This window comes from Cornus florida, unplaced genomic scaffold, assembly GCF_030987335.1.
Source record: "Cornus florida cultivar Cherokee Brave unplaced genomic scaffold, ASM3098733v1 CherokeeBrave_3.0.0_Hap2_Chr02, whole genome shotgun sequence".
In the NCBI taxonomy this organism is placed as follows: Eukaryota; Viridiplantae; Streptophyta; class Magnoliopsida; order Cornales; family Cornaceae; genus Cornus; species Cornus florida.
The window spans coordinates 22,948,023-22,975,059 of NW_026775572.1; the positions used below are offsets into that span (position 1 = coordinate 22,948,023).

Consider the following 27,037-nt stretch of genomic DNA (forward strand, 5'->3'; position numbering starts at 1 on the left):
TGAAAAGACATTTCAAATCCGAGAAGATTTTTTTATACTGTTCTCGGACTCTTTTTTATATCAAGACTAATATTTCCTTGAATTTGTCACTTACACTAACCTCCTATTTTGTCTTTGCATGATATCTCTCTCTCAACTTCACCGCCAAGGTTTTGCATGGCTTCTTTAGCAGCACTGTTTGATCAATCAAATAGGTTCCAAAACAACAACAATGAGACACTCCCAGATTCCGAAATTGTCGAGCAAGAACACGTCCATGCCATTTTACATAATGATAGCACCTATGATCAGCAACAAGTTCGGATGTTGCAGGGAAGTGGTGCTGTGTTTTTGACATGGGAGGACCTCTGGGTGACTGTTTCAAATGGCAAACATGGTACTAAATCCATCCTTCAAGGTGTCACCGGCTGCGCTCGTCCCGGGGAGGTCTTGGCCGTCATGGGCCCTTCTGGCTCCGGCAAGTCCACCCTTCTTGATGCTTTGGCTGGTAATTAAGTATATAAATATATATGATTGTGACATGCATATTTATTTTTTTATTGATTAAATTGAAACCTTATCATATTTGATATATAGTTTTGTGTATTGCATAATTAAACTAGGGAATGTTTGGCCATCTTTGAATTAGTTGAATAACACCACATGTATAGTTGGTTCCTGCAAGACCACCCTTCTCTTTTTTCGAACGGTCTAAGGCAAGACCACCCTTCTTGAATTCACAAAGTACACTTGGGATTAAATTAGCTGAAGTTCCTGCAGGTTACTAAAAGAAACATATAACAAATTTTCATAAAAAATATAATTATTTTTGGTCTACAATGATCCCGTTGGCCTTCTTAGAACACCTCATAATTTTTAGCCGGCATCTACCAAACAAATTATTAATAATAATAAACTTATTAATATTCTTGGTCGGCACCAGACAACTTACTCATAATAATAAACTTAGTAATAGTTCCAATATCATTTGGAACTGTCAACTTCCAAGTGAGAGTTTTACGGGCCATTACATTATTTCCTTGAAATTATATATTTTCATCTTTAAATGGCAAACTCCATGCTTGTGATTTTCAGTGTTGAATGAACAAATCATTTTTCAAATGAATCTATTAAAGTTGCTGAATTTTGAGAGGTGATACAGGCATAGTGGCATTGTTCTTCTTCTTTTTTGTTTTGATAATTACCCTTCCTATTCTATTTTCTTTTTCTTTTCTTAATACACATGAAAAAAATTCTCCTAATATTTGATTCTCTTGTTAAGGACATTAATGTCATTTTACTTCAAAATGGGATGCATTTATGGAAAAATGGAGTGCAATCCTCCTAAGCCCCAGCTTGGTTGGAGGGTATTGGAAGGAAAAAGAAAAAAAAAAGGTAACCAAGGGAAATCAAATATTGTTTGCAAGTAAGAAATGAATGTTTGCAAATAAGAAATGAATGAATTTAGCTTCTTTGCAAGTCCTTATTGAAAAAGTTTACAGGTTGTGTAGTGTAGAGCTCTAAGGTCAGGGGCAGAGCCAGAAATTTGGTTCAGGGGACATGTTAACATTGACAAAATAATTTTTTTCCAAACATGTCGAAAATATAATATTGTAACAACAGTGCAATAGAATAAGTAAATAAAAAATGAAAAGAGAGAGAGAGAGAGAGAGAGGTTATTGCACATAAATTATGGGAGAATTTTGGAGGAAAAATAAGTTTTAATTGAAGAAAGAGAATGCAAGTTTTTTTGAAGATGACAAAAAGAAATTTAAAGAATAAGAAGGAAAAATGAATAAAGAATTAAAGACATTTTTAAAAATAAATACTCTCATGGGGGATACTTTATAAATTTTATGGAGGTATTTTTATAAATTATACTCATAAAATAAAATATAATTTAGTATATTCAGAGATAGAGAAGTCATTTTATTAGTTATAAGAGAGCATTTTATCAATTTTTACAAATTTATGTATCAAAAAAAAAAAATTCTAGTGGACGAGCATGGGACAGGGAGGCAGCTGCCCGGGCACATGCTAGCTCTGCCCTGACTAAGGTTGATGAACCTTGGAGTCTTCAATTCAATCACTCCCCAAACATAGGGAGATAAACCAGCAGGAACATGTTATTTTTCATAGCCAACCGTTTAGTGTCTTGATGTGACTTTCATTCATTTCATGGATGGAAACGGTTTGATGAAAATTGAAATTAATCTTATCCAACTGATTCAATATGTAAAATATTAAGTTTAGTGTTAAAAAAAGCTTACTATATTTTATATATTAAGAAATATAGTAGTATCGAATTGGATCAAATTCATAAACTAAATTGAATTGAAAATTTTGAAATCCTAATCCGTGAACTGAATCAATCCCTAAAAATTTCCAATTTATGAATTTACTACTTTACGTTTCAATATTATTTGTGATGTTGATGCACTGAACAAGGATCTTTTGTTGTCCTGCAGCACGGTAGTCTAGAATTCTCGTAAACTTTTAACCCTATGCAATGTCGAGAAGATGTGTGAATAATTTTTTCCTTTTTGTCCTCTCCTTTATTTTATTTTATTGTTATTATTATTATTTTTTTTACCCTTCCTTTTTTCTAACAGGGGCTCATATATAAAGATAATATTTGAATTAAAAATTAATAATCAAAAATATTTGAATAATTTTCCACTTTTGTCCTTCTCTCTCTAGATATTGTTTTACCCTTCCTTTTTTGTTAACAGGGGATTCATATACATATTGCAGGGAGGTTAGGGTCAAACACAAGGCAAGCTGGAGAAGTTCTAATCAATGGTCATAAGCTGCACCTAGCATATGGCACATCAGTATGAAACCACTTCCTTCAATTGAGTTCTACCCATTTTTAGGGTATTTTAACCCACATTATTAAAAGCTTAGGACCCATTTGGTATACGTTTTGTTTTAGGCGTTCTGTTTTTGGCTAAAACAGAAACAATATTTTTGTTGTAGGAATGTTTTGAAAAAAAATCGAAAACACGTTTGGAAACGATGTTTTGGCTAAAACAAAAACAATATTTTGACAACCGTTATGGTTTTGGCCATGAACAAATGTCAAAAACCATAATAGTTGTCAAAACAAGAAAAAATAATTTTTTGGTATTTTGGTTTTGGGTCACTGTTCACGAAATGTTTTAGCACTGTATAAAATAAAATAAGGCTGCACCAAACATACTTTTGTTGCCAAAATCGACACTGTAACAGCCCAAAAACAAAAACAGCTAAAAAATGGGGTCTTAATTTAAAAATCTAAGCAAACCTATGTTTAGGACCAATGCAGTAAAATTAAACTCATGAACTTGTACAAGTTTAGATAATTCAACACAACACATATTATAGAAAAATGATCATTTATCTAATAGTTTCACAATTGCTTTTCCTCAATTTAGGCATATGTAACACAAGATGACATTCTAACATGGACCTTAACTGTTGGAGAGGCTGTGCACTACTCTGCTCATCTCCAATTGCCGAATTCAATGTCAAGTGCCGAGAAAAAGGAGAGAGCAGAGAAGACAATTAGGGAGATGGGGTTGCAGGATTCAATGAACACGAGAATAGGAGGTTGGGGAAGCAAAGGCCTCAGTGGTGGCCAGAAGAGGAGAGTGAGCATTTGTATGGAGATTTTAACGCGCCCAAAGCTTCTCTTCCTCGATGAGCCAACAAGTGGCCTTGATAGTGCTGCGTCGTACTATGTCATGAGCCGGATTGTGAAACTCGCACAACAAGATGGAATGACAGTCATAGCATCCATCCATCAGCCTAGTAGTGAGGTCTTTGCGCTCTTCGACTATCTCTGTCTTCTCTCCTTGGGCAGAACAGTGTACTTTGGTCCATCTTATGCAGCAAATCAGGTTAGTTCACAACTTCAGTGTTTACGTATAGTGGACATTCTATTCAAAAATGAAATGACTAGTGACTTTTACTACTTTTGGTCCAAATTAGTTTTTTGCTGTGAATGGTTTTCCATGCCCAAGTCTGCAAAATCCAGCTGATCATTACCTTAGAACAATCAACACAGATTTTGATGAGGTAGGTGCTAGGTACTCAATTATTGAGAGTTTTTTTTTCCTAATATTGTACATGTATGAGATTTAATTTTGATACCACATTTCACCATTAGGACATTGAACAAGGTGTTGGTGGAAAAATGACAACTGAGGAAGTAATTGATGTTCTTGTAAACTCTTCCAAATCATTTGATACTTGCAAGCAAATTCGAGGACACATAGCTGAGATACATAGACAGGTAAGATATTGAACAATTTTTTTTTTTTTTTCCTAGTTGTTACTCACACACACATGTCTTTTCCGAAATTTAAACCCCTGACCTCCCTTTGGAAAGTAAGAGGCTGATACTGCTATGCCACTGGTAAGATATTGAACAAATTCATTTAAATAGGACAACAAAATTAAACCCAAAAATACTTATGACAATTATATGTATTGGATATATAATATATGCATGTTGTTAGGGTGGAGGAGCAATAGAGAAGAAGGGAAGCCAAGCTAGCTTCTTTACCCAATGCCGTGTTCTTACAGAGCGGTCTTTTATAAACATGTTTCGTGACCTAGGCTACTACTGGTTGCGCCTTGCTATATACATTGCACTGGGTTTTGGTTTAGGTACTGTCTTCTATGATATGGGCTCCGATTATGACTCCATTCAAGTAAGTCTCATGTCATAACTATTTTTAGTCTAAAATTTTCTGGTTTTTGAATTGCAAATGAACATGTAACTATTTGTTTGCTTTGAATGAATTAGGCAAGAGGCTCAATGCTCATGTTTGTAGCTTCCTTCTTGACCATCATGGCCATTGGTGGTTTTCCTTCCTTCGTAGAGGACATGAAGGTGAATTAAACTCGTTCCAACAATTTATAAATCAAAATCTAATTTCAAACAAATTAATCAAACACCAATCTTTCTACCATGCTTAGGTTTTTGACCGGGAAAGACTAAACGGACATTATGGTGCTGCAACATTTGCCATTGCCAACACACTTTCTTCCATGGCATACTTGCTTGTCATCTCTTTGATTCCCGGAGCCATTATATATTATCTCGTGGGACTTCAGCGCGGAAATGAACAATTCATCTACTTCACTCTACTACTTTTCGCGTGTATGTTGTTGGTGGAGAGCCTTATGATGATTGTTGCAAGTGTGGTGCCAAATTTCCTTATGGGGCTGATCATAGGTGCTGGAATTCAAGGCCTGATGATGTTGAGTGGTGGGTTTTTCCGATTGCCAAACGATCTTCCGGGGCTCTTCTGGAGGTACCCAATGTACTACGTTGCATTCCACAAGTATGCATATCAAGGATTGTACAAGAATGAGTTTGAACGACTTAGTTTTACTAATACTCAATTAGTAGGGCCTAAAACTATTGATGGCGCCATAATTTTGAGGGATGTATTTCAAGTAGAGATGGGGTACTCCAAGTGGATTGATCTTGGTATCCTATTTGGAATGGTGGTGTTGTATAAATTATTATTCTTGGGCATTGTCAAGATTGTCGAAAAGGTCAAGCCTTTGATTGGAGATGTGAGGTTTGTTTTTCTCAGAAAAACAGAAAAAGTGGTGGTGAATCCTTATTCCACACCTCTACATGAAGTAAAATAGCTGAAATATTATGTAATTTTGAGCGAATTGTCAATATGTATGGGTTAATTAGATTTTTGTTGGAGGTAGATTAACTTTGGTATTGTATGATTTTTGTATTTCACTTAACTATCTTGTAAGAAGCTCCAAGCCTGTGAAGGGCAGTCTTGTCTTTTTGCATGAATTAATGGTGCTGCTTGTGAAACTGTTGAATAGTTTTCGAAGTTTTGCCTTTATGAGAAGTTTTTTTTTTTTTTTTTTTTGGCTCTTTATGAGAAGTTTAGTTAGGACTTGAACGGTTGAGAAAAACACTGATTAGGGTTATCATAAATCGAGTTAAATTGAACTAATTCAAATATTTAATTACTTTTATTCGACTACATCAAATTGGAATATGTTCTATCCGGGAAAATGCTTAGCTTAGTTTGATTTTGGTAGACACCTTTATTTATTAAACGTGATTGAAAAATTGTAGAGTGATGGTTTGGAAAAGTTTTAGGTAGTCTAAATAAATGGGGATTGCATTATGGATTGTTGCCTCTAAATTTTATTCATATATTTGAGGTCCAATGCCTAGCCAGTAAAGAAATATCATTATCTCCTCAATATAAGCATAAGGACTTGCATAGGTATGAACGTTCTCAAGGTTTTTTCTTCTTTTTTTTTTTTTAATTCTTTTTTGCGAACTGATTTTATGGTTGGAAGTATGTTTTGGTTTGGGCTATGTAATCTTTTGGCATAATCCAGATTGTTGAAAAGGTCAAGCCTTAATTGGAGATGTTAGGTTTGTTTTTCTCATAAAAACATAAAAAGTGGTGGTGAATCCCTATTGGATACCCCTACATGAAGCATAATAGCTGAATAATAATGTGACATTTTTTGAACGAATTGTCAATATGTATTAATTAGATTTGTGTTGGAAGTAGCTAATCTTTGATATTGTATAATCTTCTATTTGTCACTTATCTTGTAACTAATGTTTAATAGAAGGTGTGAAAAGCAGTTCTTACTTTTTTGCGTGAATTTAATGTCTTGCCTCTGAAATTGTTGATGTTGTATTTGGAAGCACTAAATCGGCGGTTTGAATTTGAAATTGGAGGATATAGAGTTGGATTTGGAATTGGAATAAACTTTATACTAAATTTCATCAAATTCCAAATTCAAGGAGTCAATTAAGTACTTTCAGATGAATAATTTTCGAAATATTGTCTTTATGGTTAGGACTTCAAAGGTTGAAAAAAACTATGAGTTAAAGATGAACAAGCTTGAATATTTAATATTTAATTGCTTTTATTCGACTTTGTCAAATTAAAATATGTTCAAGCCTAGAGAATTTTGGTTATTAAGCTTAATTTGATGCTACTCGCCTCTTTAACTTTGTTAGCTCTTTTAACTTCACAAGGTTAGCTCAAATGCTGTATCATTATTATTAAGAAGAAAAAGAAAAAAAAAAAAAAAAACTTGTTGTGAATTAAGATGTACAATTCACAGTTATTTTTCCCAAACCCTAATAAGCGAGTCAAAAATTATTTGCGCTTGACTTGATTAATAATAATGATCAAATAGCCATAAATGAGTTTTATTTAAGTCCAAAATTATTTGGGCTTGACTTGATTAACAAAATGAGTTTTATTTAAGTGGGCTACACGTAAATTGTTTATAAATATTTCGGTTCAGTGCGTGGAATTATTGTTGAGAGGTTGTTCAAGCTCTTAGAGGTAGAAATCAGATTTGGTGGTTAACTAGTTATTAAATCAATGTGACATGTAATGAAGGTTTGGTAATTTCTAACAATGGACTAGGCATGCAATGATTGATAGGATTAGGGGTGCACAAAAGAACCGGAACCGGGGAATCGGAACCGGAACCGTTTTTTCCGGTTCTCACGGTTTCGGTTCTGGTTTCTATTTTCAAAACCGTGAGTGTATGGTTCCGGTTCCAATTCCAGCCCGTGGGAATCGGTAAGAACCGGAACCATATATATATATATAATTATATATTTAATTCGTTATTCTAAACTAAGGCCAACAAGCAGCCATGTGCGTAAAACTAATCCACAAAACAAAACACAAATCCAAAATTCCCAATCCCAATCCTCAATTCACGTGGGAAATCTGCAAAATTCATCTAGCTCCATCTCTATTCTCTTGACTCTGAACTTGCCCTCCCCCCCCCCCCCCCCCCCCCCCCCCCCCGGCGGCAACTGCAAGCAATAGTCACAATCAATGCAAAAAATGATATGCAGAGGTAGGGTAAGAACTAAGAAATAAGGAAGTCTGCACCACAAATCACTAGTTATGTAGCACATTTAAGAGAACTTGAAATCAGAACGAAAATGCTTGTTCCACTCATCCTAATAGATAATGGATTAAGCACACAAATCGCTAGTTTTGTTGAATAAACATCCACATCAAAAGGTAAGATCTCCTCTAAATCTTTCTTCATTTTATATAAATATATATACGTATATACGTATATATACGTATATATTTTCTATAATATTCACTGATTTTTCCCAAAAATCATGTCCAAATGAATAGGAAACTTCGATTTAATCACTGCTAAACTTGCCCTCTCTCTCTGTGCAACTGTAAACTACAAAATCTACAAGAATTAGAAGTTCACAACCCATATATTTCAGATCTATCTGCAAGAATCAAAAGTTCAAAACCCATATCGGCATATCATTTCAGATTGTTCAAAAAATCAAAACCCATATCTTTCAGTTTCAATCGCTGTTGTTCCAGTTAGGGTTGGCAAGCTTCAGCCCCTGTCAGCCAACTCATGGTCAACGGTTCTCATGGAACCGAACCGGATTTGGTTTCGGTTCCGGTTCCAGTTCCGTTTTTTAAGAACCGTTGTGAACGGTTCTGGTTTCGGTTCCGAGCGGAACCGTGTGCACCTCTAGATAGGATTGTCTTGAAATTAAGATAGGATATAACTTTATGAAGAGTATCAATATTATTGGGCCTTGAGTGGAGGCCCATTCAAATATTTTCCTTTTTTCCAAAAGTATTATTGGGCCTTAAGTGGAAGCCCATTCAACTATTTTCCTTTTTTCCAAAAGTATTTTTATGGTCTACCTTTTTCTTCTTTTATTTTCTTCCTTTCTCTCAAAAATAAAGTATCACAATTTATACTACAAAAATCGAAACCAAACAAACCTACTAGGTATGAGAGTGCATTGAAGAAACATCAAATTGTGTGTGAAAGTGCTTCTTATGAAAAAATTACTCATTGCAATCATTGAAACGATGACGTGGTGTAACGGACGGCTACAAACACTCCATCAAAACACATATATTAGCTTTTTGATTATGTTGTAAGTCCACTTTACTTTGGTGGAGTATTTATAGTTGTCTGTTACACTACGTCATCTTTACAACTATTGCAATGAATAATTTCTTGTTTCTTAGACCACACAAATACTAGCTGTGGCATCTGCTTAAGGAAATTAACAAACATTACGAACTTTATTCAATTATCAAAGAAAAATACTCAGGCTTTCATAAGGAAAGACCTAATCACTGACGTAGACTAATAAAAAATAGATATGTCCTATTTAATTATCAAATCTAAGATGAGTACATATTCACTTATTAAATCGAAAATAATAGAGCGTACATACACATTTCTAATTTAATAATGAAAGAAGATGTGTCCATTTGTTATTAGTCCACATTAGCGGTGAGGACAGTGCAGGCACGGATGTATTGTGGGCTCAGTGGGGTAGCTTTTTGTTATTGCATTTTATACCCCTAAATTTGTATTTTTTTGCATTTATATCCATAAAATTTTGAAATAGCTCCCACTGAAATTATGAAAAAATTTCTCTGTATAAATTTGCCCCCCATATGAATTTCTAGATCCATCTCTGTAATTCTCACTGATAGGGAAAAATAAACCTACCTTAACCTAAAGATAGAGGCAACTAAGTATTGACCAGCCGCCAGACCTTTTCTACTTTCGAACTATAATATTTAATTATCAAAGATAAAGATTTCCATTGGATAAAAATAATGACATTTCTTATCCAGGATAATGACAGTATAATGAAAGACGACGTGGTTCAACAGGGTAAGGATAACCTTGACACAATTTGAGAAAGTCAAAGGAGTAAATCATATCCCCGACAAATATGGCAACAAACGATCTCCTCTGATCTCGCAAATGAATTAAGGGAAAGCGGCTATAAGAATGAGATCCTACCGGTCAATAAAGGTACGACAAAAAATGATTATTAAATCCATGTCTTTCTTTTAGACCTCCGGTGACTGACTTGATCATCGGAGAGCTCTTGGCAGACACCACACCGGTGCCGTCAAGTTTCATCGATCTTCTACTATTTTCTTTATAGAAAAACGGTGCCGTATTGGACCGCGTGAATTTCTCCCCCAACACTCACCAATGAGGACCTAAATATCAAATGTCCCAAAATTTTGTTAGTGAATAAACTAAATTCATTTTGTAGTACCAATAATCAATTACCATTTTTTATATTTTTTTTTTCCTTGAAAAATCCAATTTTTATTAAGTTAGAAAGAACATGCCATCAGTCTCCCTTCAATTTGGGAGAAAATTTGTGACTATTATAAAGCTAATGGTATATTTAACTTTCACCTAGATGACAAAATTAAACATGTAAAACGACTCAGTATTGACTTTAATTTAAGAATTTGAAAATCATGAAAATTATTATGCGGCCATGAAATTAATGGACAACAAAGGTTGAATGAGTCCATATTTAGGTGGGCCCACAACTCCTTTCAGGGTTTACAAAGTTTAATGTAAATTTTCTTCTTCGTAGGGGTATGGTGAAGTCGTGCATTTAAACCTACCCATGGACTTTAAACGAAAGGACAATATAACATCTTTTCGATTACTCGTGATTTGATGAAACATTTTTCTAAAAAAATATATTTAAATTTGAAATAAGCGACTTAGACTTTAAGCCACACAATTTTTATCAATAGATGTTGCTTTCATATTTTGAGTGTGTTTTCACTCTCATACTTCGCGCGCTCTTGCTTAAATTCCCATTGCTCATAACTTAATTTTGTCGTCCTCATGCTTCCGCTTTCAAATTCGCTTCCGCTCTATGTGACTTAATTTAAACACCGTTGGATTATTTGAAAATAGTAATAAAAGAAATAAAAAACAAAATGAATATTTTAAAAAACTTATAAAATTTTCCTACCCAAAAAAAAAAAAAACCCTTTTTCACTCCTTTACATGAAGAAAATATAATTGAATTGTAATGTGATTTTTTTTTTATCGGGTTATCAATATGTAAGGGTTAATTAGATTTTTGTTGGAAGTAGCTAAAATTTGATGTTTTATGATATTCTATTTCACTCAAATATCTTGTCACTGGTGTTTTATGTAAGCTCCAAGGTCTTGTGAAAAGCAGTCATTCCTTTTTGCACGATGGAATTCAATTTATTTTGTGGAATTGTTGACTAATTTCCAAAATTTTGTCTTCAATGAAAAGTATTGTTAAGACTTCAACGGTTGAGGATAATTGTGCTTAGTTACAATGAATCTAATCAAGTTAAATCAAATCGAATATCTAATTACTTTTATTATAGTCGAACATAATTAAATCGAGTATCTCATTACTTTTATTATAGTCAAGCATAATCAAATCAAATATTTCATTATTTTTATTCGATTCTGTTAAATTGAAGTATGTTCACGTTAAAAAATTTAGTCTTTCTACTAAACTTGATGATATTCATCAAGCCTAAGCTCAACTTTGTTTGGCTTTTTAACTTAACAAGTCAAAGCTCAAACTCTGTTTCATTATCATTTTACCCAAAAAAAAAAAAAAAAAAAAAAAAAACTATCTGCTAATTACAATGTTAAGTGTACAAATAGTTTTCCCAAATTCTAAAGTGTGAAATTATTGTCGAGGGGCAAATAGGTATATTTACTTGTGCTAGTTCTTGGAGATAGAAATCAGATTTGGCCGTATAATGGGCCCATGGACTCAAACGAAGAGTAAAGCCGCCCAACCACTCTTTAAGGACAGCGATACATGTTTTCTATGTTGCACGATTAGACATGATTTGAAGATATATGTTTGTTTCAAAAATGTTAAAACTTAAAATAAGAAAATTCATGTTGTATTTGAAAATATGAAATCAATGCTTTAAATTTTAAATTGAAATAAATTCAGGTTAATTTAAATTTAGAATTTGAGAAAATTTAATTCAAGATTTGAATTGAATTTTTTCTACTTCTGAATTTAAGATGCCAATTACACCCTCCAGAAGCTCAAAAAAAGCCACAGTAATATATATATATATATATATATATATATATATATTCCAATTGTACAAATATATGTTGACAATTTGAGGAGGTTTGGTACTCTGCAATGTTCAATTTTTATTTTTATTTTTATTTTTATTTTATATGCATACAGTGACAAAAAAATTCACACACTTGTATATATGTTTGATCTTTCTAATTTTTTTTTTTGGTCAAATCTTTCTAATTCGAAAAATAAGAAAAATTTAAATGCTTCCAATATAATGATAAAAGTACCTATGAGAAAAATACCCACGTGAAGGGACTAAAAATAAGAAAAATTTAAATATAAATGAGTAAATACCCACGTGAAGGGACTAACACATAGTATGTGTCACAGACCCACGTGAAGGAATATTATGACAGTATAGAGACGTGTTGGAGGATATATGGTACTACATGATTATGGAGCATGTGGGTCCTAAATTAAGCAGGTTGAAAAGGTCAATGAGATGTCATGCTTGTTTTCCTCGGAAAACAGAACTAGTGGTGGTGAATCCACATTCCACACCTCTACATGAAGCACAATAGCTGAATTATAATGTAATTAATTTTTTTTATTTTTTTTATTTTTATTATTGAATTGTCAACATGTGTGGGTTAGAACTAGCTAAACTTTGATATTGTATGAATTTTTTTCTATTTCAATTAATTATCTTGTAACTCGTGTTTAATAGAAGCTTCAGGCATGTGAAAAGCAGTTGTTACTTCTTGAATGAATTCAATGTGTTGGTAATTAAGAGTCGTACTAATGTCGGACATTCATATTTCTTGAAAACACTTCAAATACGTGTCTAACATTTCATATACATGTTCATAAATAAAAATTAATTTTATTACTTCGGACACTTCGTCGATATTTTACCTACACTTTGTAAACATTTCTAACGTAAGTCTATCCAATAATCTTAAAAATAATATGAATATTATCACAGTAAAGTATTGAAATAATAATATATATGATATAAAAATCATTACAACGACATAATTTTATTTTTTAATTCATTTTATAACAACTCTTAGTATAGAAATTAAAAACAAACAGAAAAATTTGAAAGTTTGGAATCTAGCTAAAGAAAGGTTGGAGGTTGAAAGTTTGAGTCTAGCTAAAGAAAAATGGCATCAATCTTTAGTGGGAGAAAAATTGTGACTATTACAGGGCCAATGGCCAATGAGTCAATAATGTATGTAATTTAATTTAAGAAAGTAGAAAAATCATGAAAACCAATGAGTCAATAATGTATGTAATTTACTTTAAGAAACTTTTCTTTTTTTTTCTCTCTCTTTTTTCTTATCCTGACAATGATTAATATGTTAGTAGTTGTTGATCAAATAATGTATCATATACTATAGTATAATTTATTTAAATATTATTTGTAAGTATAATATTTATAATAATCTATATATATATATTTATATAGTTTAATATCAAAAATAACAAAACTATAAAAGAACCTGATAAAGTCGAGGCTAGAATTTAATTTTATAGCCTTAAGACAGATACGCCCCACTACGGTGCTAACGGACTCTTCGGCGTCTATCTCCTAGGATACAACGACTTTTCTTCCTTTGGTAGTAGCACTTCAAACCAATGGAATAGGCGAACCGGCTCGGTGTAGTACTCTCTGTTGAACTCAGACTCGGAGACCAGGATTGAACCCTAACTCGGAGACCAAGATTGAACCCAAACTTGGAAACCAAGGTTCGAACCCAATCCAAACCAGTTTAAAGAAAAATTAGAAGAAGAAATTCAGAAGAAGAGAAGAAGATTTCTGAATTGGTGTGAATTGAAATGAACCCAATGATGGGTATTTATAGGCTTGTTGGTGCCTATTCTGAATGGGTGCAACCATTGTTGACCAATCAAAATTAAAAATCTGTTGGTTTTTAAAATCAAAACAGATTAAGCGCCCAGCCCACTTAAATAAAATAACCACACAGGCCCAGTCCAACTTTGTGTAAAAAGTTAAACCCATTTCACAATCAAACCCCGCCCCACCCTAGCCCGGACCGGGTCGGGTCGGGTCGGGTGGCACGCGCGTGGTAGTTGGTTCGAATCCAGTCTAGCCTAGGTCCTCCCCCTCTTAAAAACTTGGGTGCCCTTGGGCCCAAACCCAAATCACATACTAGACATATATATACTCAAGGTTGCTTTGCTACTTTTTCGATGTGGGACAAGCATTTCCCACTTTATTCACACCCATTTAGGCTTTATAAATCACTTACTTTGGAGCCAATTTCTCATTCACCCGGAAACGGATTTGAGAAAATGAATATACCACGTTCATCTCCTCGCAGAGAGGAACGCGCTCGTCAATAGATTCGCAAAAAATTCTTAGCGGAATCTTTTAAAAATCCTTCCAAAGTTTGCGTTTTCTAATGCCGTTTCCAACAATCCCCCACATGAATGAAAATTTGCGCAGATTACAAAAGGAGAAGATACAGACACTATAGAGAGTACTATTGGAAAGTTACTGCATCGGGATAGATAGCTTTTGGCCTTGAACCTTCCCTAATGTATTACTATCGGATTTACTGGCTAACCAGTGAACATTATGTCTTGAACTGTTCAGCCGTTGATGTAAACCAAGACAATAGCAAACACACAATTCCTTCCCACACAAAGTCGGTTCTCACGGTTGTGTTCATATGGCCCTGAACAACGCCTGGTATTTCATGAGCGCTCTAGAAAGCTTAGCCTTAGAAGTTCTCATAGAAGCGGCCCCACTTCACACTCATATAGGTGACTTCTTATTAAGAGTATCCTACCATACCCCACTTGAATTTTCAAGGTATAAGAGTCATTAAAAGCATAGCTTATCCTACTCATCGCTGTAGGTAACACTGTCTCATCATAGAAATAGGTAGAAGATTGAATCTTCCCAGTGCTTCTGGTGAGCCATTCAGAATTTCTGTTGTCCCTTTGAACCTAGATCTTCGGATCTCCAGTCAACTAGGTTGGGTTTCCATTAAGATGACTCGTTAGCTTTCGGCTTTAATCCCATTCCCCTCGATGAACTATACACTTGCTCTCTTGTCAAACCTTTTGTAAACGGATCCGCTAAATTATCTTTTGACCTGATATAATCTATTGAGATTATCCCACTTGAGAGCAATTGTCTAACGGTATTATGTCGTCGACGTATATGTCGAGACTTACCATTGTACATATTACTTTGTGCCCTTCCAATTGCTGATTGACTATCACAATGTATACATATAGCGGGCACCGGTTTAGGCCAATTTGGAATATCTTCTAAGAAATTACGAAGCCACTCAGCTTCTTCACCAGCTTTATCCAAAGCAATAAATTCAGATTCCATAGTGGATCTGGCAATACAAGTTTGTTTTGAAGATTTCCAAGATATGACACCTCCTCCAATAGTAAAGACATAGCCACTTGTGGATTTAGAATCCTTTGTATCTGATATCCAATTAGCATCACTGTATCCTTCAAGTACTGTTGGATATCTAGAATAATGTAATCCATAACTTATAGTATATTTTAAATACCTTAGAACCCTAATTATTGCAGTCCAATGGTTCTTTCCTGGATTACTAGTATATCTACTCAATTTATTAACTGAGTATGCTATGTCTGGTCGTGTGCAATTCGTCAAATACATTAAGCTTCCTATAATGCGAGAATACTCAAGTTGTGATATGCTAGGACCAGTATTTTTCGATAAATGAAGATTTACATCAACAGGAGTCTTTACAAGACTATTATCCCTTTTATTAAACTTTTCTAATATTTTCTCAATATAGTGAGATTGAGATAATACTAGACCATCTGATGTTCTAGAAATCTTAATTCCTAGTATGACTTCAGCTATGCCTAAATCTTTCATATCAAAATTTTTGGTCAACATCTTTTTAGTAGTTTTGATTATAACATCATTACTACCCATTATTAGCATATCATCCACATATAGGCACACAATGACATATCCATTTTGAGTGTTTTTCACATACACACATTTATCACACTCATTAATTTTAAAACCATTTGACAACATCACTTTGTCAAATTTTTCATGCCATTGTTTAGGTGTTTGTTTTAATCCATATAAGGATTTTACAAGTTTGCACACCTTCTTTTCTTTTCCTGGAACTATAAACCCTTCAGGTTGTTCCATATAGATTTCCTCCTCTAATTCACCATTTAATAAGGCAGTCTTAACATCCATTTGATGTATTTCTAAGTTTTGCAGTGCTGCAATAGCTAGTAACAATCTAATGCATGTTATTCTTGTGACTGGTGAATATGTATCAAAATAATCCAAGCCTTCTTTTTGCCTGTATCCCTTAGCAACAAGTCGGGCTTTATATTTTTCAATTGAACCATCAGGCTTCATCTTCCTCTTGAAAATCCACTTATACCCTAAAGGTTTGGTACCAGGAGGAAGATCTACCAGCTCCCAAGTATGATTTTGCATGATGAATTCAATTTCACTATTTATGGCTTCTTTCCATAAATTAGCTTCAGGAGAAGACATAGCTTCCTTGTAGCTTTGTGGCTCATTCTCCAATATATATGTCAAAAAATCAGGACCGAATGACTTAGACGTTCTAGCTCTTTTGCTATGTCTAGGTTCTTCCTCATTTTCATCATCTATAGACTCTTGGTCTATATTCTCTTGTATATTGCTATTAGCAGTATCATAATTTCTTTTAAGAGGATTTTTGCATGGAAATATATCCTCAAAGAAATAAGCATTCCTTGACTCAATAATTGTATTGACATGGATATCAGGAATGTTTGATTTATACACAAGAAAACGATATGCGCTACTATTCTGTGCATAGCCTATGAAAATACCATCAAAGGTTTTTGGTCTTATCTTAACTTTCTTAGGAGTAGGAACCGCAACCTTAGCTAAACACCCCCACACTTTTAAGAATTTATAGGAAGGTTTTTGACCTTTCCATAATTCATAAGGTGTCACATTTGATTTCTTTTGAGGTACCTTGTTGAGAACATAATTAGCAGAGAGCAAAGCTTCCCCCCACAAATTCTGGGTTAAACCAGAACTTATCAACATAGCATTCATCATTTCTTTTAAGGTACGATTTTTGCGTTCAGCAACACCGTTCTGTTGAGGTGAATAAGGAGCGGTAGTTTGGTAAATAATACCATGTTCTGAGCAAATGTCAGCGAATGGTACTTCGTATTCACCACCTCTATCACTTCTAAACATCTTTATCTTTTTTCCAAGTTGATTCTCAACCTCATTCTTGTAATGTTTAAACATTTCCAAGGCTTCATCTTTACTTCTTAACAAGTATACATAACAATATCTTGTGCAGTATTAATAAAAGTAACGAAATACTTTTTCTCACCTCTAGTTGGCACAGATTTAAAGTCACAGATATCACTGTGAATTAATACTAGAGGTTCAGTACTTCGCTCTATGGAGTGAAATGAGGTTCTAGTCAATTTTGCTTCTACACATGTTTGGCATTTTTTATTTAAATCAATATTAAATTTAGGTATAGATTCCATGTTAATTAATATACGAATAGTATCATAATTAACATATCCTAACCTACCATGCCATATATCAGATGAGTCAATAATATAAGCAGAAGAAGCACTAGCTTTATTATTATCATTAATAGCTTTGGGTACAACAGTCATTACATTGAACTTAAATAGTCCATTATTTAGATACCCTTTGCCCACATACACCCCATTCTTAGTCAGCACAAACTTATCAGATACAAAGACCAGCTTGAACCCATTCTTGCTTAGTAGTAACCCAGAGACCAAGTTCTTCCTGATGTCTGGTACATACAGCATATTATTAAGAGTGAGCTCTTTCCCTGAGGTCATTAGTAGCTTGATTTTTCCTTGTCCTTCAACCTCTGCAGTAGAAGAATTCCCCATGTAGAGTTGTTCTTCATTATTTATAGTTTCATAGGTAGTGAACATCCTCTTTTCAGAGCAAACATGACGAGTAGCTCCTGTGTCCACCCACCATTCTCTGTTGTTGCTTACCAGGTTAATTTCAGAAACCACAGCTGAAAGATTTAACTCTGATACATCAGCTGTCAACTTATCTTCTTCAGCTATGTGTACCTTAGTGGTCTTCTTCTTGGGGTTATGATGTGTTTTGCGGTTACGACAATCTTTAGCTCGGTGTCTTAGCTTGCCGCATATGAAACACTTCCCAGTGAACTTCTTGTAGTTTCCTTGGCTAGGACCTTCTCCAGAGTGCTTCCTCTTCTTATTTTTCTGTCATGCTTCCACTACATTTGCCTTTGACACTATTGAAGAATTTCCGGCTCTCTTTTCAGATGTACGATTATCTTCTTCAATTCTCAGCCTAACAATTAAGTCTTCGAGCCCCATTTCCTTGCGCTTATGCTTCAAGTAATTTTTGAAATCTTTCCAAATAGGTGGCAGCTTTTCAATGATTGAAGCTACTTGAAAGGATTCACTCAATGTCATCTTCTCAGCATGTATCTCATGTAGGATCAGCTGGAGCTCCTGCACTTGGCTCACGACTATCTTGGAGTCTATCATTTTGAAGTCCAGAAATCGTCCAACCACGAATTTCTTCAATCCAGCATCCTCTGTTTTATACTTTTTGTCTAACGACTCCCAAAGCTCTTTAGCAGTATTTATTGGACTGTACACATTATATAAGGTGTTGTCCAATCCATTGAGGATGTAGTTCTTGCATAGGAAGTCTCCATGCTTCCATGTATCAACAGCTCCAAGCTTGGTAATGTCTATATCACCCTCATCTAACACTGGAGCAGTCTCAGTCAGATACTTGCTTAGATTCAGAGTTGTAAGGTAGAACATCATTTTCTGTTGCCACCTTTTAAACTCCGTCCCGTTGAATTTTTCGGGCTTCTCCCCATGACTAACGGGAACATTAGGCACGGTAATACTCGTACTTGCCATTTGTCTGTTATATATTGATATACAGACCACGAGTCAAATTATAATAATTATAACAACAATAATAATTAATTAATTATTACTATATTATAAAGTTATCTGTTTTAAGATTGTTGATCAAATAATGTATCATATACTATAGTATAATTTATTTAAATATTATTTGTAAGTATAATATTTATAATAATCTATATATATATATTTATATAGTTTAATATCAAAAATAACAAAACTATAAAAGAACCTGATAAAGTCGAGGCTAGAATTTAATTCTATAGCCTTAAGACAGATACGCCCCGCTACGGTGCTAACGGACTCTTCGGCGTCTATCTCCCAGGATACAACGACTTTTCTTCCTTTGGTAGTAGCACTTCAAACCAATGGAATAGGCGAACCGGCTCGGTGTAGTACTCTCTGTTGAACTCAGACTCGGAGACTAGGATTGAACCCTAACTCGGAGACCAAGATTGAACCCAAACTTGGAAACCAAGGTTCGAACCCAATCCAAACCAGTTTAAGTTGAACCCAAACCAGTGGCTGAACTGAACAAAGAAGAATTAGAAGAAGAAATTCAGAAGAAGAGAAGAAGATTTCTGAATTGGTGTGAATTGAAATGAACCCAATGATGGGTATTTATAGGCTTGTTGGTGCCTATTCTGAATGGGTGCAACCATTGTTGACCAATCAAAATTAAAAATCTGTTGGTGGTTTTTAAACCCAAAACAGATTAAGCCCAGCAAGCAAACTTCGGCAGCCTAGCCCACTTAAATAAGTCCAGTAAATAAAATAACCACACAGGCCCAGTCCAACTTTGTGTAAAAAGTTAAACCCATTTCACAATCAAACCCCGCCCTAGCCCGGACCGGACCGGACCCGACGGGCGGCGCGAGCGTGTGGTAGTTGGTTCGGATCCAGGCTAGCCTAGGTCCTCCCCCTCTTAAAAACTTGGGTGCCCTTGGGCCCAAACCCAAATCCCATACTAGACATATATATACTCAAGGTTGCTTTGCTACTTTTTCGATGTGGGACAAGCATTTCCCACTTTATTCACACCCATTTAGGCTTTATAAATCACTTACTTTGGAGTCAATTTCTCATTCACCCGGAAACGGATTTGAGAAAATGAATATACCACGTTCATCTCCTCGCAGAGAGGAACTCGCTCGTCAATAGATTCGCAAAAAATTTTTAGCGGAATCTTTTAAAAATTCTTCCAAAGTTTGCGTTTTCTAATGCCGTTTCCAACGGTAGTTAGGAATCAAACTCTACTCTGGTTGGACGAGAGGGTGAAGAGCACTAAAGGTTTGGCCTTTATCACTCAAGCCAACACCATCATACCTTGTTACTGTTGGGTTTGTGGCTCAAAATTTAAGTATAAAAAATTTATTTTTTTTTTTCGTTTTGAAAAATTGAAAGTTATAGAGAAAAATATATCCTATTATGTTTTTTTTTTAGAGTTTTGATCATTATAGTAACTTCTTATAGACAAGTTGAGGAATACTTGTCCAACAAAGAATTAAGTTTAAAGACTCTATAAATAAAGATGGGTGTGAGAGCTTTAGAGAGAGAGAGAAGAGAGAAAAAATATAAAAGGTTCAAGGGTGAGTATTGTGAGAAGAGGGAAGAGTATATGTAATTTCCGAATGTATAGATGATGAGTGACTAAATGAATATTCTTTTCCTTGATTTATAATAGTGAAATTTTTCTCTTTCATGGACCTAACTCTAAAATTAGGTGAACTATATAAAATATTGTGCATTAACGTGTATGATTGTTATCTTAATATAAGTTTGTGATGATCCTTCTACTGTGTGTAATGAACCGCTACGTGTAATAAAAGAAGAATTTAACTCTCAATAATAATCGATAGTTGAATTGATTGGAGGGAGTTAATTTTTCCCTAACAAGTATACTAATATGGGTGATGATATTTCCATGAATATGGGGGCACGTGGGCCTTAAATCTTTGCATGCCACACATTCGCAGTATAAATGGTAAATGGTAAATGGTCTCTAATTGTAGGACGTACGCATATTGGTAAAGTCGGAACATAAGACCACATACATCTTTTTCCATACTATTTTTATTTTTTATTTTATTTTTTCAAGGATTTAAGGCATAAGGACCACATACTATTGACGTAAGGACCACATACATCTTTTTCCATACTATTGACATATTGAGGAAAGTCCAACCAGTATGTGACATGATACATCTTTTCCATGTCGCATAAAAATAAAAATAAAATTTCGGTGTAATTAAAGGGTTGTTTTGGAGCGAGAATAAGGGTTAGGATTTAAAATTTGCGAGATGAGGAAAAGTCACACAGTCCTTATCTTGTTTATAATTATAATTTTATTTTTATATTTATTTTTTATTTAATAATATTAATTATATATTAAGCAAATTCTAATTTTTTATATTCCAATCATTAGATATTTTTTTTAATTATTCTTATTTGAGAACTTTAATATATTAAATTGATATTTCGATAATAATATTAAGTCTCAAGTTCCAATTAAAAAGTTGGATCTTATTTTTATTCACATGACACAAAGAATTATTATCATAGTTGAAATTTTGTTTTTTTTAATTTTTTTTGTTAAATTTATAATACAATTACGAAAATATTTTATCCCAACTCCGTCCCGTTTAATAAATTGGTTTTGGACTTGAATAAGAATAGTTATTTTAAAAAGGGATGGTATGGAGATGGTATTCTCCACTCCAAACTACTCTGTTGCCATATTTATGTAAAGTGTACCAAAATGTATTAATAAAATGTTCAAAATATGTGAAATAAGAAAAATTATTCATACTTAGTAGCAGCCACTCTAATATAAAAAATAGAAAATCATGTATGTACAAAAAAAAAAAAGGTATTTAGTCCACATTCAGTTGGGGCCACGATCCTTTCAAGGTTCACAAAGTTTAATATAAATTTTGTTCTTCTAGTATTACCAGTCATGTTCCATGAATCTTGTGCATGTAGGTCTCAAATTCTTATACGCCACATTTTCAATATGATAATGGTTAGTAGGTATTATTTTGTGACGGAGTAAGTCGAGTGCTCAGCTCTAAATGTGTCTTGTATTTGAATTTTTTTTTTTTTTTTTAATTTGCTTAGTAAGTAAATTATTTCTTCACAAATTAAAGGAAGAAAATTCAAACACTGATATTATTATATTTTATTTTCTATTTTTTGGTGGGTGGGCATCTAGATGAAGTTAAAATGGTGCATTTAAGCTTTAGGCCCATAAGTTGTTACAGGAGAACACATCACAAATATGTACAGTCAAGTACATTGCAGTTTTGGTTAAAAAAATAAATAAATAAATAAATAAGAAAAAAAAAAGTACATAGTAGACTTTGTGTGATGCTGGTAAGACCTAACCAATGGATAAGGACAATAAGTGCTATTTATCAACAAAGACAAATTAATAGATATGCAAATCTTTGTTAATTTTGAAAAGTAAAAATATCTGGACATTTTATATTAATTGTTCATTTCAAAAATTTTGATTCACAATTTTTGTGAATTAAAGTTATTAAAATAGATATTTCATAAGAAATATAGATAGTATATAAATATATAAAAGGAATACAACTAAAAATGATTTTAAATAACTCAAAAATAAAAAGTAATAGTAAGTCAAAATTTTTTAAATCAATAATTAATATAGGACGAAAATAGTATAGAAAAACTTATTTATTTAGATGTACATTCAATGTTGACAAGATATATATATATATTTTTAAATGTTGCATCATTAGTCATGTTTTGAAAACATTTTTTTAAATTTAAAACAAGAAATTCATGTATTGTTAATTTCCACCAGCTAATCCATGCATTCGGCGAAAGTAGGTTTAAAATTTTAATTTTCAACTGTGTAAACTAATGGCTCCTATTGTCATCATGGTAGACTCAACTGTGTAAACTAATGGCTCCTATTGTCATCATAGTAGACTTTGTGACGGCTCAAAACTAGCATTAAACTTTTACAGAGTAGCAAAAGACTACACAAGGGGAAATTACTTCCGTGTAATAGTGCAACTATTTGCTCCATTTTTGTAAATCAATAGTACTTATCATCGTGGGTAAAAAAATTATATTTGCTTTATACAGAATTTTTGTGTATATATATATATGTATACATTATTCAAATATACTCTTCTTTCCTTCCTCCTTCATTTCAGCAACCCATTTGAAATAAAATTGAAATCCCGTCACCCAGCTACCATTCTTCTCTCCCAAAATATCAATCAACCCAGTTTAGAATTTGATTTCTTTCCAAATGGATTTTGATTTCTTTTCTAATAGAAGCTGGAAGAGGCTTTATTTCAAAATAGAATAAGCGATTCTATTTCCAAATTGAAGGTTAGATCAGACGTCTCCAAATCGAAGCAAGAGGTATGATTTCTTTGTTTCTGTCATTCTTATAAAAATAAAAGGATTTTATTGAAAATAAAATCTGAAAATTATATGATTTCTTTGTTTTTGCCATTCTTATGGAAATAAGAGGATTTCCTTGAAAATAAAATCTGAAAATTATAGTTGTATCCCAAATTATCCTCATTTGCTGCATCACAACAATTTCCCAACTGCATCACAACAATTTTCTAATATTTTCGTAACATATATCCCAATGTATTCGTAAATTGTTGCATCACAACATTTTCCTAACGTACATCCCAACATTTTTGTACAAACATCCCAACTTATTTGTAAAGTGCATTCTAACATTTTCTTAAGGTGAATCCCAACACTTTCCTGAGGTGCATCCCAACATTTTAATCCCAACACTTTCAACCGCCCCATGAGGTGAGACGGAGATAATTTGATAAGGGCCTTCCCATTTGGTTCGAAGCTTTCCAGGGAAAAATTTGAGCCTAGAGTTGAATAACCAAGCCTTTTGACCGGCTTCAAAGGACTTTTTCACAATATGTTTATCATGAAATGCTTTTGTCCTTGCCTTGTAAATTTTTGAACTATCATAGGCATCATTTCTCAATTCCTCTAGCTCATTGAGTTGGAGTAAACGATCCTTTCCAGCCTTATCAAGATCAAAGTTGAGCCTTTTTATTGCCCAAAGTGCTTTGTGTTCTAGCTCAACCGGAAGATGGCAAGGCTTCCCATAAACAAGTCTATATGGAGACATGCCTATTGGAGTCTTGTAAGCTGTCCGGTAAGCCCACAAAGTATCGTTCAATTTTCTTGACCAATCTTTTCGGGTCGGATTGACAGTTTTCTCAAGAATATGCTTGATTTCCCTATTTGACACCTCGACTTGCCCACTTGTTTGGGGATGGTAGGGAGTGGCCACTTTATGTGTGACGGAGTATTTCAAGAAAAGTTGTTTCAAGAATTGATTACAGAAATGTTTTCCTCCATCACTTATCATAGCCCTTGGCATACCAAAACGAGCAAAGATATTTTATTTAACGAATGCAATTACCACGGAGTGGTCATTCGTTTTGGTAGCACAAGCCTCAACCCATTTTGAAACATAATCAACGGCAACGAGGATGTATTGAAAGCCATAAGACATTGGAAATGGTCCCATAAAGTCTATGCCCCATACATCGAAGATTTCAACAACGAAGACTGAAGATAAGGGCATCATGTCTCTTTTTGACATTGATCCCAACTTTTGGCACCGAACACACACCTTGCAAAAGTTATAGGCATCTCGGTGGATAGTGGACCAGAAGAGCCCACTTTGAAGAACCTTCAAAGCGGTCTTTTTTCCACTGAAATGCCCACCACAAGCAAGTGTGTGACAAAACACAAGGACGCTCGAAACTTCACTTTCTGACACACATCTTCTTATGATTTGATCCGGGCAATAACGAAACAGAATGGGATCTTCCCAATAGTATTTCCGGATGGTAGCAAAGAATCGGTCCTTTTCTTGTTTTGACCAAGTAATGGGAAGTTTGCCGGTTACAAGATAATTAACAATGTCGGTAAACCAAGGCAACGTCCCATTTGAGATTTGAAAGAGTTGTTCATCCGGAAATGATTCATGAATTTCAAGATTTGGAGAAGATTCAACCATTAATCTAGACAGATGATCGGCAACGACATTGTCGGAGCCCTTTTTATCCTTGATTTCAAAGTCAAATTCTTGAAGAAGTAGGATCCATCTTATTAAGCGAGGTTTGGTTTCCTTTTTCATTAAAAGATGCCTAAGAGCGGCATGATCGGAAAACACAATTACCTTGGATCCTAAGAGATATGACCGAAATTTATCAAGGGCATATATTACGGCAAGTAACTCTTTCTCGGTGGTAGTATAGTTCAATTGGGCACCTGAGAAAGTCTTACTCGCATAGTATATAGCATATGGTAGTTTACCTACCCTTTGCCCCAAAACAGCACCCATTGCGAAGTCGGAAGCATCACACATAATCTCAAATGGTAATGACCAATTTGGAGGTTGCATGATGGGAGCGGATGATAGAAGAGTGCGAAGTTGATGAAAAGCATTTAGGCATGCTTCATCAAAGACAAATGGAGTCTCCTTGGCAAGAAGGTTGCACAAGGGTCTAGCAATTTTGCTAAAGTCTTTGATGAACCGGCGATAAAAACCGGCATGTCCTAGAAAGGAACGGATTTCTCTCACCGTAGTAGGTGGAGACAATTCAGAAATTAGCTCAACTTTCGCTCTATCTACTTCTATTCCTCTTTTAGAGATGACATGTCCAAGCACGATTCCTTCTTGAACCATGAAATGGCTCTTTTCCCAACTTAACACAAGATTAGTCTTACGACATCTTTGAAGCACTTTTTTGAGATTTTGGAGACACGAATCAAATGAGGACCCAAAAACTGAGAAGTCATCCATGAAGACTTCTAAATACTTCTCCACCATGTCCGAAAAAATTGACATCATACACCTTTGGAAAGTGGCAGGAGCATTGCATAATCCGAAATGCATCCATCGATAAGCAAATGTACCGAAAGGACATGTGAATGTGGTCTTTTCTTGATCCAATGGATCTAGGGCCACTTGATTGTACCCCGAATAACCATCTAGGAAGCAATAGTATTGTTGCCCAGCCAATCTTTCTAAGATTTGGTCAATGAAAGGCAATGGAAAATGGTCCTTCCTAGTGGCAGAATTCAGCTTTCGGTAATCTATGCAAACACGCCATGAAGTGGCGGTGCGTTTCGAAATGAGATCACCCTTAGCATTTTCAACAACTGTGATTCCTGACTTTTTAGGAACCACTTGAGTTGGACTAACCCATTTGGAATCAGAGATAGGATAAATGATTCCCGCATCTAGAAGTTTCACAACCTCCTTCATGACAACTTCCTTCATATTTGGGTTCAATCTCCTTTGAGCATCCCTAAATGGCTTTTCATCCTCTTCCATGTGTATGCGATGCATACAAATAGAAGGGTCAATGCCTTTTAAGTCAGCCACAGTCCATCCAATGGCTTCTTTGTTAGCTTTAAGCACTTCCAAAAGATCATTCTCGTGGTCATTTTCAAGATTGGAAGCAATGATGACCGGAAGAGTCTCTTTTGGGCCTAAGAAGGTGTATTTCAGATTTGATGGAAGGGGCTTAAGCTCAAGAATATGAGGAGAGATGAGAGATAGAACTGGTGGAGTACTAGAGAGTGAAGGAAGAGGTTCTTTCTTGCTTTTCCAAGGTGGGTAATCCAAAGTGGCCACAGATTCCATTAAAGTATTCACCTCACTTATGGATCCTTCTGTGTCAAAACCATAACTTTCAAACATTTCGCAAAGGCACGCCTCAAGAGGGTCCTTAGAGAGAATAGAGGGAAGAATCTCCTCTATGGTTTCATCTAAGACATCTACTAAGAAACACTCGTCTTCATCTGTGGGATGTTGACTTGCATTGAAAACATTAAGTTTAACCATCATGTTGCCAAAAGAGATGTCCATAATGCCGGATCTACAATTAATGGTGGCATTGGCAGTGGCAAGGAATGGCCTTCCTAGGATGACTGGAATGTGATTGGTGAGATTAGGGACTGGCTCAGTATCTAGTACCATAAAATCAACCGGGAAATAAAATTTATCAACCTTAATTAGAATATCCTCAACAATTCCCCTTGGTTTCTTAATTGATCTATCGGCTAGTTGGATTACTACCGATGTTGGCTTCAAGTCCCCTAACCCTAACTGCAAGTAAACAGAGTATGGAATGAGATTGATACTTGCACCTA

General features: G+C 34.5%; 1 protein-coding gene across 2 annotated transcripts; it reads left to right on the forward strand.

Moving 5' to 3' along the window:
• On the forward strand, positions 1–5,812 carry LOC132294257 (ABC transporter G family member 1-like). Of its 2 annotated transcripts, none has more exons than XM_059792044.1 (8): positions 1–487; positions 2,734–2,813; positions 3,396–3,860; positions 3,952–4,038; positions 4,130–4,255; positions 4,482–4,676; positions 4,772–4,858; positions 4,945–5,812. In XM_059792044.1, the coding sequence occupies exons 1-8, from the start codon at positions 157–159 to the stop codon at positions 5,626–5,628; spliced, it is 2,055 nt and encodes a 684-aa protein (XP_059648027.1). In that variant the 5' UTR covers positions 1–156; the 3' UTR covers positions 5,629–5,812. The 2 variants fall into 2 exon arrangements, with proteins under 2 accessions (XP_059648027.1, XP_059648028.1); XM_059792045.1 differs by having other exon boundaries at positions 348–487; positions 2,712–2,813.
• Positions 5,813–27,037: the final 21,225 nt, after the last annotated feature.

Bases quoted from the DNA above. Each gene is read 5' to 3' on its own strand.
- LOC132294257 (XM_059792044.1), top strand. From the start codon at position 157: ATGGCTTCTTTAGCAGCACTGTTTGATCAATCAAATAGGTTCCAAAAC. The intron at 4,039-4,129 runs GTAGGTGCTAGG...TTTCACCATTAG, and splicing joins TCAACACAGATTTTGATGAG to GACATTGAACAAGGTGTTGG. The intron at 4,256-4,481 runs GTAAGATATTGA...GCATGTTGTTAG, and splicing joins TAGCTGAGATACATAGACAG to GGTGGAGGAGCAATAGAGAA.